A 15,596-nucleotide genomic window follows, 5' to 3' on the forward strand; every position below is an offset into this window, starting at 1 on the left:
TTGTGTTTTGTGTCAAAGAGCTTCAAAGGGATGCTTATACTTGTGGAAGGATAATGAAAAAGAATCAGTTGAACGTGAAAGGCATAGCTAATGCAGTAAGAGTGTACACAATGGGCGTATTTATGTTTGTTCGAAGTCTGGACCTTGGGGACAGGAATGGGAAGAACTGAATCAACTATGAAGCAAGCAGGGGTTTCAGTAGTGGAACAGAAATTTATTTATAGGGTAGCATTCAACTAAGTTAGATAAACAAATTAGACCCATTTATATTAATGGACCAAACTTAGTCAATTCAATTATTCTACTCTGAGTAAATACCACCCACAACTTGTTAATACAGGGAGCTAGAGAAGGCTCCTTAGAACAAACTTAAACCTCTAGATATTATTTATTTCTTATACACCATTGCTTCCTCCAAGCAAGTCTCGAATGGTTTACAGGTTCTTTCTCTCTCATTTTATCCTCAAAAAGAACCCTGTAAGAGAGGTCAGGATGAGAGTGAGAAACTACCGTATTTTTCCATGTATAAGACTAGTTCCCCCCCCCCCTAAATAACAATGTCAAAAATTAGGGGGCATCTTATACACGGATAGTGCTGGGGGTGGATTGCCGATTGGTGAGTCCCCCAAAATAGGGCTTGTCTGATACCTGGGGGCATCTTATAAACGAAAAATATAGTATATTTGCTAGGAAGTATCTCTACAGCAAATTGTGGCTGCTGCTGGTGAGTGCGCATAAGATTGGTGGCTTTGGAGCTTAACAACTATGGGCAATTCCCCCCCCCCCATTTTCTTAATTTGGAGACCCAAAAAATAGGGATCGTCTTATACACAGGGGTGTGTTATGCATGGAAAAATACGGTATATTATGATTTTATCATGTGAACCGACCTGAGACCTATGGGTATAGGGCGGCATACAAATTTAATAAATAAAAATAATAGAATAAAATAAATTAGCAGGAAACTAGGAAACCATTTTCCCATTTAAATTTGATGTCACTTCTAAATCCCCACTGTGAAAGTTAGTCAAGGCTGATTTATAGCAGTATTTTCAAAAGACAAATATTTAATGTAAAAGGTAAGCTGTGCTATATTTACACTGCATGAAAAAGAAATATAATTATTAGAATTGCTTATATATATACTGCAAATTCCCACCAACTATGCATTTCCAGAAAGTCAGACAGATTGTAAATTGTTCACAAAGGAAACAGAAGTTTTAGCATAAGCGTACAAACAAACAAATAAAAATTTGCTGATGGTAATAATGTTGGTGATTAGATTTCACAAAGCCATGTCTAAAGAGGTCTGCTTTCTGCTGAAAGCCAGGTAAAAAAAACAGCTGCCTCATACAAGCACAGACATAATCAAATACGCCAGGCGTAGCTAATGCAATGCCCTCCAGATTTCTGGCCTACAGCTCCCATCAACCCCAGCCAGCAAGGCTAATAGTCAGCAGCAGTACGAACTGCAGACCATTCTGCAAAACACTGTGCATGTCAGGAGTGAGTCCAAAGGAATGTGAGCAAAGAACAATTTTTGCATGATTCACTTACAACATTTCTATTACATTTGTCACTGTTTTTCCCTCCCTCAAAGAAGCTTCAGGGCAGCATGGATGGTTCTCTTCTCACGTATTTTATCTAACCCTGTGAAATAGATTAGGATCCCCAACGTAATGCCATGATGCCCCCACCCCCAACCATCTCCCCAACCATCAAGGCCATCTGTCACTCCTACCCCCCAAAAAAACCTTTATTGAAAAATTTAAAAACTGACACCAAAAACTCCTTTTAAAAAATCAAAACAAGATGGAGGGTGCCTTGAGCTCATTTGTTTTTTATAGATAAGATAAGATATAAGATATAAGATAAGAGATAAGATATAATAATATAATATAATATAATATAATATAATATAATATAATATAATATAATATAATATAATATAATATAATATAATATAATATAATATAATATAATATAATATAATATAATATAATAATATACCCCACCCATCTAGCTGGGTTTCCCCAGCCACTCTGGGCGGCTTCCAACAGAATATTAAAATACAATAGTCTATTAAACATTAAAAGATTCCCTAAACAGGGCTGCCTTCAGATGTCTTCTAAAAGTCTGGTAGTTGTTTTTCTCTTTGACATCTGGTGGGAAGGCGTTCCACAGGGCGGGTGCCACTACCAAGAAGGCCCTCTGCCTGGTTCCCTGTAGCTTGGCTTCTAGCAGCGAGGGAACCGCCAGAAGGCCCTCGGCGCTGGACCTCAGCATCTGGGCAGAACGATGGGGGTGGAGATGCTCCTTTTTACTTTGTGCAACGACTATGCTCACTGGAAAGTGAAGAGCAGACCTCCAGCCATGACAGCCTCTTCCATTCTTTTCCACAAAGTGTTTCTGGTTGCCATGTAAGATCCCAGAGGCATCTTTCATAGGCTGGAAGAGGACAGGGCAGCTAAAACTGCCAGATGTGCCAGGAGGCAGTGAGAAGCTGGAAGGCATTTGTTATTTTTTTTTGGGGGGGGGATATTTTGCCAGTTGGTTTTGAGGTGCATATGTGTGGTATTTATTTGTGTTTCTCTGAGCACCACCAGTTTTCCTTTTGCAAAATGCTTAGTTTGTTATGCGCTGGTGGTGTAGCCTTACTGGAGTTCACCGATTGGGTCTGCGTTGCTCTGGGACAGGAGGAAGGAAGTCAAATGACACCCAGTTGGTTCAAAGAAAGAGTTTATTCTGCTCTCCGGATAGCAGAAGGCACTTGCGTGGTGAGTCCACAGCAAGTCCAAAGAAATGACAAGTTTCATGCAATATATATATCCTCCAGGCACCCTCTCCCTCCTTCCCCAGCCACGTCAGCTTGTACACGCAGGTTGACATCACAGATGTTCCTGCTCCGGCACTCTTAACCATAAATGGGATTTCCTTCCTGTACTTCTGACCATAAAAGGGTATTCCTCTTCCTACTCTTATCTGGGAAGAGGTAATCATCTCTGGGAACACGCTCTGGCGTTTGTTCCCAGACTTGGGTTTGTGTGTCAGAGTGTGTCCAGGCCGTAAGATAAAGCACAGACGTGTCTTCTCTCTCTCCTGTTCTACTACTGGTACAGTGAAGGCCATAGTTGCTGTCACAACTGATAAAGGAGAGGGCTCTGAGCACTTGTCTATACAGCCGGGCTTTTGTTTATGCATTGAGCTCAGAGCTCAAGTAAATGGATTTTAGCTAAGGAAAAATAGGGATTTTGGTGCAGTTTCAAACTGCCTGCATAGTCAGTTTTGGGTTTTGGAAACCCATTCCTTCAGTGGGAGGATAGTGGTTTGGTACTGAATTTCATGGACAGGTTATTTGCATTTTGTGACTACTCGCTAGGCCATCACTTTGTCACTAGACAAGCTCCCCATGGCAACCATTTTTGTGGCAGTGCACATAATAGCTTCACAAATGAGCTCCCAGGCCAAAATAGTTAGGGATTTCTGGATTAGGCTTGTGACTGACCAAGATCGCCCAGCAAACTATGAGGCTTGGCATTGATTTGAAGCTGGGACTCCCTGTTCTAACATTCAACCACTGCAATCTGTCCTCTTTTGTTCTCAGCTTCTGGCAAAAGAGGTTACATTCATTTCACTTATTATTTATTACAACTGTCCCAGAGAAGCTGGAATTTTGCTTTCGGGGTATGTGATAAAAAGCTGGAATCTTTCTATCACTTCCACTTAATAATTCATTAAAATGCTTATTAATTCATTCCTATGAAGTTTCTCCTACTATCAATCTGCACTCATCTCTTCTTCAAATACAAATTTAGCAAAACTGAACAGGCAAATTAAATTATTAGAATTTAATTAAATTATAGCAACAAATGTAAAAGGTGAAAATGACTACCACTGACAGGGATCAATACAGTATCTGCTATATTAACAAGCATGGAACCAAAACCGTCATAGGCTGAAGTGATTTGAAAATGTCAGGTTTGCATCCTGGCTCAATTAATTAACCATGGTGTTTACGGTCAGAGTGGACAAAATCAAACGGCATAAATGCATTATGATGAGCTAATTTCAATATCTGTGAAGGTGTCAGACTGAAAATATTTAGAGAAGTATTTTTTAATTGCTAAAGCAATGTGACCTCTCTATCTTCTTTTGCTAGGGAGGCAACTGCACCTGCAATATGGTATCCCATTGCTTGCTGTGCGCTGACCTGTAATGTTCTTCACTTTCTAAGCACTGTATTAATCCTGGATCAGCATTTCAATGTCCCTGAGTCGCCATTTCCCAGGCCAGGTGCCCTCAGGATGATTATCCACAATGCTGAGTAGGCCTATATGTTATGCATGGCTCCCCGGCAAAAAAAGCCTCCGTGTTGGAAATTGCAACTCATTACCAAACTTAAAACAATGGAGAGACCTGGTCTGAACAGAGACATTGGATTCTTATCTCATTATACATGACTAAACCATTTCTCACCTTCCCACCCCTTGCCTTTTCCTGTAAGACCTATTACAGTCGTTAAGAGTCGTCAACAGGCTCATCTCAGCTATCTGCCAATCTCCCATTCCCACCACCCTTCTGAGTAATACCCCTCCCCACCTTCTCACTATATAGAAGGATCTGGCAACTTCTGTTTCAGTGTATCTGAAGAAGTGTGCATGCACACGAAAGCTTATACCAAGAACTAACTTAGTTGGTCTTTAAGGTGCTACAGGAAGGAATTTTTTTATTTCGTGTTGGAAAGGTCATTTCACAAAGCTCAAAATACAGCTAAAGGGAGAAAAACCCAAGTATGATTTAACAATATTGTCAAATGGCCACTTCACCGTATGTGCCTTTCTATGCTATTTCGGCATCTAAATTAGTCATACTTTGGGTTGTTCCCGTCTCTTACATACTTATAAGTGAAAATGATGCTGAAGAAATGCTACTTCAAATATTGTCCCTCAAATCATCATAAGGCCCCGATTTGATTTAGGACAGAAAATCTGCATCATCGTTGCCTCATCAGAAACTAATCGGGGGGGGGAGGGGGATATACATGGATATTTTTGTGTCTGGTTACAGACTATTTACGTAGATTCCATCGGCATATAAGTGAAGATTACAATGATGTTCCTGATGTGCAGCACTGTGTACCTAATGTGGAATATCATCTGCCATTTTGCTATCTAGTCAGCCGGTTTGGGCAGAACCTTTTGGAAATCTTGAGTCTGCTTGAAAATTTACTTTCCTGAATCATTTTGTTTCACCTCCAGACTTTGCTACCTCACTAATTTACAGATCTCTTAAAGTAGCACCAGACCCCCTAAAATAGATTTTCTATTTGTTTCCCTGCTTTATCATCACTGTTTGTTTAATCCTGTCTTCTCACTGTTATTATTCATAAGAGGACCCATTTTCATATCCCATAATAGATAGGCTCATTTCAATTAAAATGTATTTGTTTTGTAGAAGTTGTTTCTTCCTAGTTTTTAGGGGGTAGCAGGGAGGCTGAACATGGCTTCATCTCACCTTTCAGTAAGGAGGTATGGAGATATCTTACCACTGCTCCCTTAAGAGAACGGGGAGCAAGAATTTCCTAGCTGAACTGTAGTTGGATATAGAATCACAGAATCATAAAATTGTATAGTTGGAAGGCTTATCTTCCAAGTGTCATTTAGCCCAACTCCCAGCAATACAAGAATCTCAACTAAAGCATACAGGACAGATGTCCAGCCAACCTCTGCTTAAAAATCTCCAACGAGGGAGGGTCCACAACCTACCAAGAGATTCCATTCCACTGTCAAACAGCTCTTACTGTCAGAAAGTTCTTCCTGATGTTTAGCACGATTTAGACAACTGGATTACTAGATACAGGATGAGTGAATTAAGTGGTTAGTTCAGCTGAACGCCTGCATGGTCTGTGGTGAAATCCAACAATGTCTGCCAGCAGAATAGCCACCCTTGGCAGAATAAACACTTCACTGAGTGGCCTTGGGCCCATAATCATGTTGGGAAAGAATCATTTTGCAAAGAAACAGTAAAGATGTTTATACCTTTAAGAACAGTTTCTGTAAGCTCTGGGCAAATTGGGTACAGCTGGCCATGGCTACAAAAGGTGAAAAGCTGCAGTTTGAACTCTGCCTGCAGGAAAAACAGCCACAAGCTTTGTTGTTTTGAAATAAAACCTTTATTTAATTTGGTTTTACACTGGTCTCATGGAGTCATAGCTTCTGTTATCTGCCACCAGTGAAAAATCTCCCTCTAACAGATCAGCCTAACCTACAGGGTACAAGGGAAGTACATAACTCTGTAAAAGCTTGCAGAAAATCTAGGTATACGGTTTCTGCTCAGTCGCCACATCTACAGTTTTGTTGACACCTCCAGAGAATTCTGCATTGTCAGTGCAGTATATACCAAATGTGCTTTGGTGTTATGCAAAAGGTGCTGTGTGGCATGAATCAGATGAAGATAACAAATATAGTAAAAAAAAACCTGCATTGCTTAACCTTCCATTCACGTTTCATTTTCAAAGATACAAGTTCTATATTAAATAAATTTCGAAGTGCCAGAATGTTGCAGTGCTGAATGATTTGTTTCAATATTCAGTTAAATAACATGGGATGGGGGTGGTTGTTTCAGGAAGGTTTGCTACAACTGCAAACAATGAGATAGATTTTTACGGCAGAAGTCTTAAGATTTGCTGGGATTAAATGGAATGATTTTTAAAATTCTTTAAAATTATATTGTTCCTGTCATTTCATGCAGTCAGAAAATTTGTTTGCTTTCCTTGTAAAGCTCTAAACATAGTTAAGAACCTAAAGAAGTTACTGAACATCTAAGAGTGCTAGCCACCTCCAAATTAGAAAACACAAAATAAATTGAATTTTAAAATGTTCCCTAGACCCAGGAATGCGGAAATTATGCAGAAATACTAGCACTATTTTTCAGAAGCGAAACATGCTTTAAGCCATGAGAGGGTGCATTATAGAAGCAAGGAAATCCCAGTATACCAACTTAACAGCCATCATAATAGATTTGCCACTTGGTGGGAACTAAATATTTAAAAGCCTTGTTTATTACTGCCAGACTTACTTGAAATATTGCCAGCATTACCCACAGGCAATGCCACTCACAATCTGCTTTGCACTGTGCCCTTTCAACAGAAGCACACACACACACAGTTGCTCAACTATAGCTCTCATCATCCCTGACCACTGGTCATGCTGGCTGTGGCTGATAGGACATGCAGTCCAACAGCACCTGCAAGGCCACTGGTTTCCCACCCCTAATTTAAACAGAGTCTTATAGCCTCTTAGATATGAATAGAAGTATTGTAGCATAGGCCGTCATGGGCCAGAACCCACTTCCAATATCTGATGAAGGCTCTGGTCCACAAAAAACTTGGCCTTTGTTTGGAAGACCATGTGGCCTACTTTACAGAGGACACACCTCTATTTTAGAGCCAGCTGCTCCAAGTTCAGTTTCAGGACCAAGAATCATAAAAAGGAGACTAGGCCATTCACAGTTAGTGTTTCCTGCTACAGTGAGATGCCTTGTATTTATGTTTAAACTACATGCCTTCTAAAGCAATGCTTTCTGAATTTGCATCTATACAAATAAATCAGCATATGCAAGTTTTATATCCGTCTGTGCCCTCTTTCTTCCTCTTTTTTGGTGATTTCTTTCATTCTTTCCTTCCTTTCTCTCCCCCTGCCTCTTTTTGGGGGGGAGGGACATGTGTAAATGATTACCTTAACCACAGGACATTTTTTTAGATGTTTACTTTAAAAATTTCTTTAGAATTGCTAAAGTCATCCTCAACTACTAACCAATCTGGCAACGTGATGGCCCAAAGCAAATACACACTACAAGGGAAATTTGGGGTGAGGGAGACAGAGAATCTTCTACATGGTGCCCATTGTGATAGCCTACAATTCCAGGCAGCACTTCCTTTGTGGCTACAAATTTTAGGTGTTCTTTTCACTTGGGAAACCGGTAAAAGAAGCAAGATTGTTTGCTCATAGACAGAAACCCAGTGTTCTCACTTCTGTTTTCTGCAGGCTATTTTCCTTTCTTCCTTCTAGCTACTCTGCAGGAGTCTTCCAAAATTACTGGTTTGGGGAAATTGCACATGCTGTCATTTCATCCTTAACAGTGCCACAACTGCTGTGTAAAAGCAGATAACGCATCAGTTGACTACGTAAATTCAAAAGCTATCCCTCCAAAAGGTTTGGTCCAGATGAGCATTAATATAGGTCACAAACAAATACTTTTCACATTGTAAGCTGTTTTGCAGTCAGCTGTGCAGGTGAGAAAGCAAGTTGTCCAAGTTATTACCAGTCAGTGCAACAGTGCAAAGGATTATTTTCCTGGGCTCCTATGTGCATAATTCTGTAGGGGTTTTTGTCAATTTTACTCCAAACCAAGACATTCTTTTGTATGAATTTCATAAGGAAAAAAGGACAAACCGTAAGAAAAAAGAGGCAAACTGGGCGAGAAATAAAGCTCTGACAGAAATCAATTCAAAAGAATAAATGTTGCCAATGATATAAAAATATTATTGGGAGGCAATGCTATCCAGCAAGTGTGCTTGTTAGCAGTGGCGTAGCGTGGGTTGTCAGCACCCGGGGCAAGGCAAGTAATTTCCGCCCCCTAACCCGTGTATTTGCGCCCCCTAACCCGTGTATTTGCGCCCCCTAACCCTAACCCCCAGATGTTGCGCCCGGTGCGGCCAGCCCCCCCTGCACCCCCCACGCTACGCCACTGCTTGTTAGCTCTTCCATTTGAAGATCCTTGACTTTTGTGCAATTCAGCAAACAACTAATGCACTCATAAACATGATGAGTCCTTTAATATGAGCAATAAATCTGAGTCTGAGCCACATGGTTCTGGAAGCAGAAGCAGCTGCACAGACTGCAATTAAGCAAACTCGGTTGTATGCAAAACTCAGACAGCAGAAATCAGAGATGGTGGGCAGGCCGGTGGGGGCACCAAACTACTGAACCAGCAAAAAACTTTAGTAGCCTCAGGAGACACTACCAGTGTGCTTAAAAATCTGTTTTTAAATTTGCCACTCATCTCAAGAATATCACCAGTTGCTTCTGTAGTGATCATTTAAAGGATGGCAAGAGATATGAGTCTTTGTCACCTAAAGTATGCAAGCACATCTCCATGTATTATTTATAATGTTTATTGGCATGGGAGCCTCTGAAGCATCTTGACAATCATATTGCTTTCAACCCAATATGCATAGCCATTGCCATAGCTCAATGTATTTTTGTCTATTTTTTAAAGCAGAATAATGCATTCCTAATGTTATCTTTTTTCATCTATTTACAGATTTATATCCCACTTTCACCATGTCGGTCTCAAAGCTGCTTACAGCAGTAAAATATACAATTCCAAAGAGTAGTTAATATAGTGTTCAACATACAATGGGAATTTAAGCACATAATATATGCAAAACCAAGTGACGAAGTCCACACGTGGAAACCTCTTAAGTTCATTTTCCAAGGAGGGGAGGTAAAAAGTGTTTCCAACTAGCAGTGATTGATATGTGTTATGGTTTGAGGTTGACAGATGTAATGGACATCAAAACCCCATACAGAAGATTTAAAAATGGACTTTTGGAAAATCGCTAAAAATTGAAGTAATTTTATTTCTTCATTTAAAATGAATAGGATGTTAAGCATGAGAAGATGGCGTTTTTCTATTGCTATTTCAAATCCTTAGCAGGAAGGGTGCATCAACTTCTGTGATGCACAACAGTAACACTCAGTTAGGATTTTCCCACTCACACAATATAAAACTAAATGTTTGCCTATTAATACACAATATTAATAGTCATTTACTGAGGTCACTGGTAAATAGCTCCCATTGTTATAATTTTAAACTAGGAGGCTTCCTTTACTGGAAGATTTATAGTTTTGAAAAAGGCTTTGAAAGCTTTTCTAAGGATTCTATTGTTTGCAAGTTGAAGATTGCCAGCCGCATCTTCCAGCCTTATTGTTCCTGTGATTTATTTGCAGCCACAAATCTTGCATTACATTTGCAAGCTTCTAGGATGTAGCTTCTCAGAACACAACTTATATATTCATAACCCCACTATTATAATCTAAGAAGATTAACCCAGAGCAGTGGGGAGGGAATGATTTGATTTAAAATGTGGAGCAATATGCGAAACTTAAATTCATTAATTCACTAATTCTTTGAATGTCTATTTTTAAACCATTATCTTAGTTTCAAAGGTACCCAAATACCAATGTGGCTCTAACGGTATGAACTATAGTGAAAACAATAATAATAAGACTCCTATATTTATATAGGAAGGGATGCGGGTGGCGCTGTGGGTAAAACCTCAGCGCCTAGGACTTGCCGATCGCATGGTCGGCGGTTCGAATCCCTGCGGCGGGGTGAGCTCCCATTGCTCAGTCCCAGCGCCTGCCAACCTAGCAGTTCGAAAGCAACCCCGGGTGCAAGTAGATAAATAGGGACCGCTTACTAGCAGGAAGGTAAACGGCGTTTCCGTGTGTGCTGCGCTGGCTCGCCAGAGCAGCTTTGTCATGCTGGTCACATGACCCGGAAGTGTCTGCGGACAGCGCTGGCTCCCGGCCTCTAGAGTGAGATGAGCGCACAACCCTAGAGTCTGTCAAGACTGGCCCGTATGGGCAGGGGTACCTTTACCTTTTTATTTATATAGGAGGCTCTAAGCTACTGAAGGTAATGGGGACCTTTATATGTCTAGCTGTCCTTTGTCAACAACAAATTGTCACTGTTTTTTGTGTTGAATATATGCTATATGGTAATTTATGGACCTAATAGGTATCTAAAGCCATTTGCACATAACAAAATATGTATTTTATCAAAGTAATTGTTGAACTGAAATAGGGGGGGGAGAGTGGGGCCCTAATCTACAGCTTGTTTAGCTTGTACGTAAATCCGGCACTGTTTATATATGTTCCAGACCATGAAAAGGCTAGCATCAAAATGCTGTGGCATAATGTGGAAGTGGATCTGTGGATCTTCAGCTTCTACATTTGTGGCTCCCCTGGTCATGCTATAAAAAGGGTTGACTGAGCAACAGGGAAGAGATACAGCTAGGCTACACATTATAGCCACCACAGGGATACTGATCCCCATGGCAATTGTAGTATGAATCTCAGCTCAGAGACTGGCAGGGTCCTAACCATCCCACACAGGAGAACTCTTGCACTTATCCTAGTATATTGCAGATTGCTCATCAACTCAATAAATGGGGATTTAACACTTACCCCTGACCCTTACGACATCACAATTTGAGGAATCTATACTAGGGCAATGAAAGACCAGACAGAAAATGAGAAGAAATTCTTGGTTCTGCTTGCCAGCTTAGAAGTTTTACAGACCTGACACAAATTGACAAATTCTCTCTGTTCAGAGTTCATATACATACCCGCTGTTTTTCAGGATCCACATAGCGAATGCCAAAGTAGTCTTTCTCCAGCAAACTGTAATGATTGCAAACATGATCTATGAGAAACTGGCCTTTGGTCTCTCTCTGAAAAGGAAAAAGGACATATATATATAGTAAGGCTATAGGTTATTTCTACATAATTATTATGCCTAGCTTTTTAAATTAATGTTTAAATACATTTTATATATTAATTATGTTGCTTCATGAAGTAGCCTGTTGGATCCAGCATTTTGAAAAACATTTTAGCAAAGTGTCCAATTATTCAATTAACTAAACAGCTAAAAAGTCTTAGAAGGAAAATATCATTTTTAACCAAACATCTTACAAGCACAACACCTGGAAACGGCATTTGTATTGCAAAAAAGAGATAAACATGAAGCCAAGAACAACAGTGTTCAAGGATTTACTCTCTAATACATTCATTTTATTGGATTATCAATCTTCCTGATACCTATACACAGAGTACTTGAGTTAATTAGTACCTGATCAAAAGCTGAATAATGCAATCATTTTATTCAAACCAACAACAAAGCTCTTCTTCTAAACCAAAAGCTATACTAAATAGGTACATGAGCAACAGACAAGTTTGAACAAAAGATATGATGACCGAGATGCAAGTTTGTTAGTATCACTCATTTTGAGAATCTCATTCAGTGGAAATGAAGTTGGTATATAGAGTAACCAGTACCAGGATCTATAAGCAGCTAGGCAGAAATGCAATCAGATAGCTCCTTTACGCTCAAGTGCAGGGGTAGCCAACGTGGAGCCCTTCAGATCATCTTGTTGAACCATCAGCCACAGATGGCCAATGGTCTACTGCAACTATAGTCCAATATAATAATAATAATAATAATAATAATAATAATAATAATAATAATAATAATAATAATAATAATAATAAATTTATTATCTGTACCCCGCCCACCTGGCTGGGTTTCCCCAGCCACTCTGGGCGGCTTCCACAGAGACCAAACATGCACTAAAATGTCACACATTAAAAACTTTCCTGAACAGGGCTGCCTTAAGATGTCTTCTGAATGTCAGGTAGTTGTTTATCTCTTTGACATCTGACGGGAGGGCGTTCCACTGGGCGGGTGCCACTACCGAGAAGGCCCTCTGCCTAGTTCCCTGTAGCTTTGCTTCTCACAATGAGGGAACCACCAGAAGGCCCTCGGCGCTGGACCTCAGTGTCCGGGCAGAACGATGGAGGTGGAGACCAATAGGCCAATGCAGCTATAGTCCAACAACATCAAGAGGACAACATGCTGGCTGCCCCTGTTCAAGTACGCATTTGAAGAGCTACGTGAGCTTTGGCGTTTAACCCATGTCTGGTTGCTTGTGGCAGGCAACCGAGGGCCCCAATTCCTCAGCAGCAAAGTTGTGATCGGGCCATACAGTGCTGCCCTGTGATGCACTGCTATGTGAGCTGCCTGTCTGGTACTATGTCAGTCACAAGAGATGATCATGACAGACAAGGATCACTAGCAGCAACCACATTATATGGATGGTGAGGGGGGAAAGAAGCAGAATGAAGCAAAGACTGGAAGACTTTCCCCCACAAAGTCATAGCCACATCCAAGCTACTTAGTAGATGTTCAAACTCTCTTGGTAAGGTACTCTATGTACATCTTTCTTAACTTAGGGAAGCTCCCTATGGCAGCAGTTGGTTTTTTTAATATGTCTAAAATTAGCAGCCTTATACCTGGTGTTGCTCTGAAATTATAAGAAAGAAACAAAGAAAACTGTGCAATTTTTAAATTGGTAGTTAAAATCAGTGCAGTTTTAAAAGGTTCAGTCTACCACCTTGGTTCAAAATGGTACATGATTATATCCAAGCAGATTAAAAACTGCTCCTTCATCTCAGGTATCACCATACAAAATGGTGCCCAAATGCATAGCAAAAAGGCAATCAAGAAACTTTCCCACACAATAGACTAGCTGAAACAGTACACAGTGTTGGCCAGCAATTCTAAGGAACCAAAAATAAATTTTGAAAAATTGAGATTTAGAAAGAAATACTGCACTCTGTTAGTTTTATGGCTGTGCACAGTCCAACCCCCAGACCCAGGGATCCAGCCTGACCCTGGGAACTGCTGACCCACAATCCAGCCCCAAACCACCACAGGAACCCTCATGTCAAATTGGGTGGAAATATCTCAAAAAGCACCCAAATTCCCAGAGAGCAAACAACTTTCCAGAATATATAGTAGATACATGTAGGTATGTATATCCTGCATCTACATCAGCTCTCAATAGACTCCATCTCAGATTATTAACCAGATCCATACCTGATTAGCTTCTGTGATGGTACAGCATCTTGTGTTCTAAGACCACTCACTGGACCCCTCCTCAGAACATTTGAGAACCTTAGCTCTAAAGCAAAAATCACCAATATTGAGCCACAGGTAGGGAGTAAAAGTAAAAAAATGTTTTCTTCTTTGGATAACTATTATGAAATTTCCTCTCTCTTTTTTGTTAGAAAGTGTTGAGAGATAAAAGTTTTTAATCTGCTTTATGGAAACTGTTATTCAGAGTCACCTTTACGTCCATTACAATATGAAGTCATTTCTTTTGCATTTACATTTACATTACTTCAGTTTAGGATTAAAATACAGCATGCTTCCAAGCAAGCATAATTAAAGAGTGAGCTGAAATTATTTTCCCAGAGGTTCATAAGCACACAGGCAATTTCAGTTATAGATCACCATTTCAAGTAATGCCAATAGATGACCCCTAACATCTGCTCCTCACCAATTTCCTGTGAGATACATGTTTACACATGGGAGCAGTAGAGGCAGGCGGGTTAATTGCATTTCTTGAATAATCTCACTGAGTCAGTTGAGTGAGACTATTCCTAAGTGAATAATTCCATAAAACCAAGCCATGGGTTCTCTTCCGTTTCTATGGTCACCAGGTCACTGACTAAATCCTGCTTTCAAGCCAGAAGTTAGCTTGAACTTTCAGAGCTTGCTTTGAACTTTCAAAGCTTGCTTTGAAAAAACAACAACATGATTTTGCACAAGAGAAAACTTTTACAAACTTAGTCTCTCTTCATAAAATCCCTTATATACATTTCTTTTGGTTCCCCTAGATCAGGAGTAAAGGAACCTCTGAATTCCATGAGTCTCAACCCACACAGCTTATGGACAGAGACTTGTTATCCATCAAAATCTGGAGGGCCTCAAGTTCCTCATCTCGCCCCAGATATTGTAGTAAACAGCCCAACCTTGAAATGCTGCTTAGTGAATTTAATGCCAAAGAAAACAAAATATTTTTGTCCCATGGCAGTGAATGGGTAGGAGCTTTTCACAGATGTAAAGGTGGGACGATTGAGATTTGCTTGGCATGGTAAACCTGTTCATTTGGGGGGGGGGATATACAGTTTTTACTCCCAGCATAAATGAAAAGATGCTCCTCATGTCACATAGGACCTATGTTCAGCTCATTTGTGTATTGTCTTCCTCACCCACTTGCAGGCAATTTACTGTTACTAACTTAAAAAGGAAATGGCTGCGCGTTTGTTCTAAAGTGTCATCCCTCATTGGGAAAAATATGGATTTCCCCCCCCTAATGTGTCATTCCTCGGGAGACTGCTCTGAAAGTGTATGAAGTATATACAGTTTCTTCCCACAGCAAAATATCTCATCTCATAGATTTGCATCTACAAATGAACAATAGAGAAATAATTCCTTTATTTCCCATGTTGGAGTTGAGCTGTACAATTTTAAGGAACGCTTCCAATTCAGTAAATACATTTTTAAATCATCCGGCTAGGGCTGGGAACCCTTGTCCAAAACCCTGGAGAGATGCTGTCGGTGGTGTAGATGACAGTGAGCGAGAAGAACCAAGAGACTGACTCCGCAGAAGGCAGTTTCCTACATTCCTATAAAATGCAAGAGGGAGAGGCGTGAAAGTAAAGAGAGCCTTCCTCACTTAAACAAAGAAGGTAAGTAGAACTCTTAAGAGTTCTAATTCAAATCCAGTCCAAATGAAGCTCTTCATTATAATGCAGTGTGCACAAAACCCAGTCCACTTAAAACGGATGATATAGTTAGCTCAGCGGCAAAAAGTATCTTTAGTTGAGCTTCTTCATCATCTGAACATATGCAGATAAAGTGCATATGAATCTACTCAGAAGAAAGTCCCTGTCAGGAGTGCG

General features: G+C 40.2%; 1 protein-coding gene across 2 annotated transcripts in view; it reads right to left on the bottom strand.

Moving 5' to 3' along the window:
- Positions 1-15,596, bottom strand: part of FRMD3 (FERM domain containing 3) — a 130,019-nt gene that overhangs the window by 60,908 nt on the left and 53,515 nt on the right. For both annotated transcript variants that reach the window (XM_081213704.1, XM_081213703.1), the window contains exon 2: positions 11,417-11,521. In XM_081213704.1, the coding sequence (XP_081069830.1) occupies positions 11,417-11,521 (105 nt within the window). The remainder of the gene's footprint in view (positions 1-11,416; positions 11,522-15,596) is intronic.

Source organism: Podarcis bocagei (assembly GCF_964188305.1).
Source record: "Podarcis bocagei genome assembly, chromosome: 11".
NCBI lineage: Eukaryota > Metazoa > Chordata > Lepidosauria > Squamata > Lacertidae > Podarcis > Podarcis bocagei.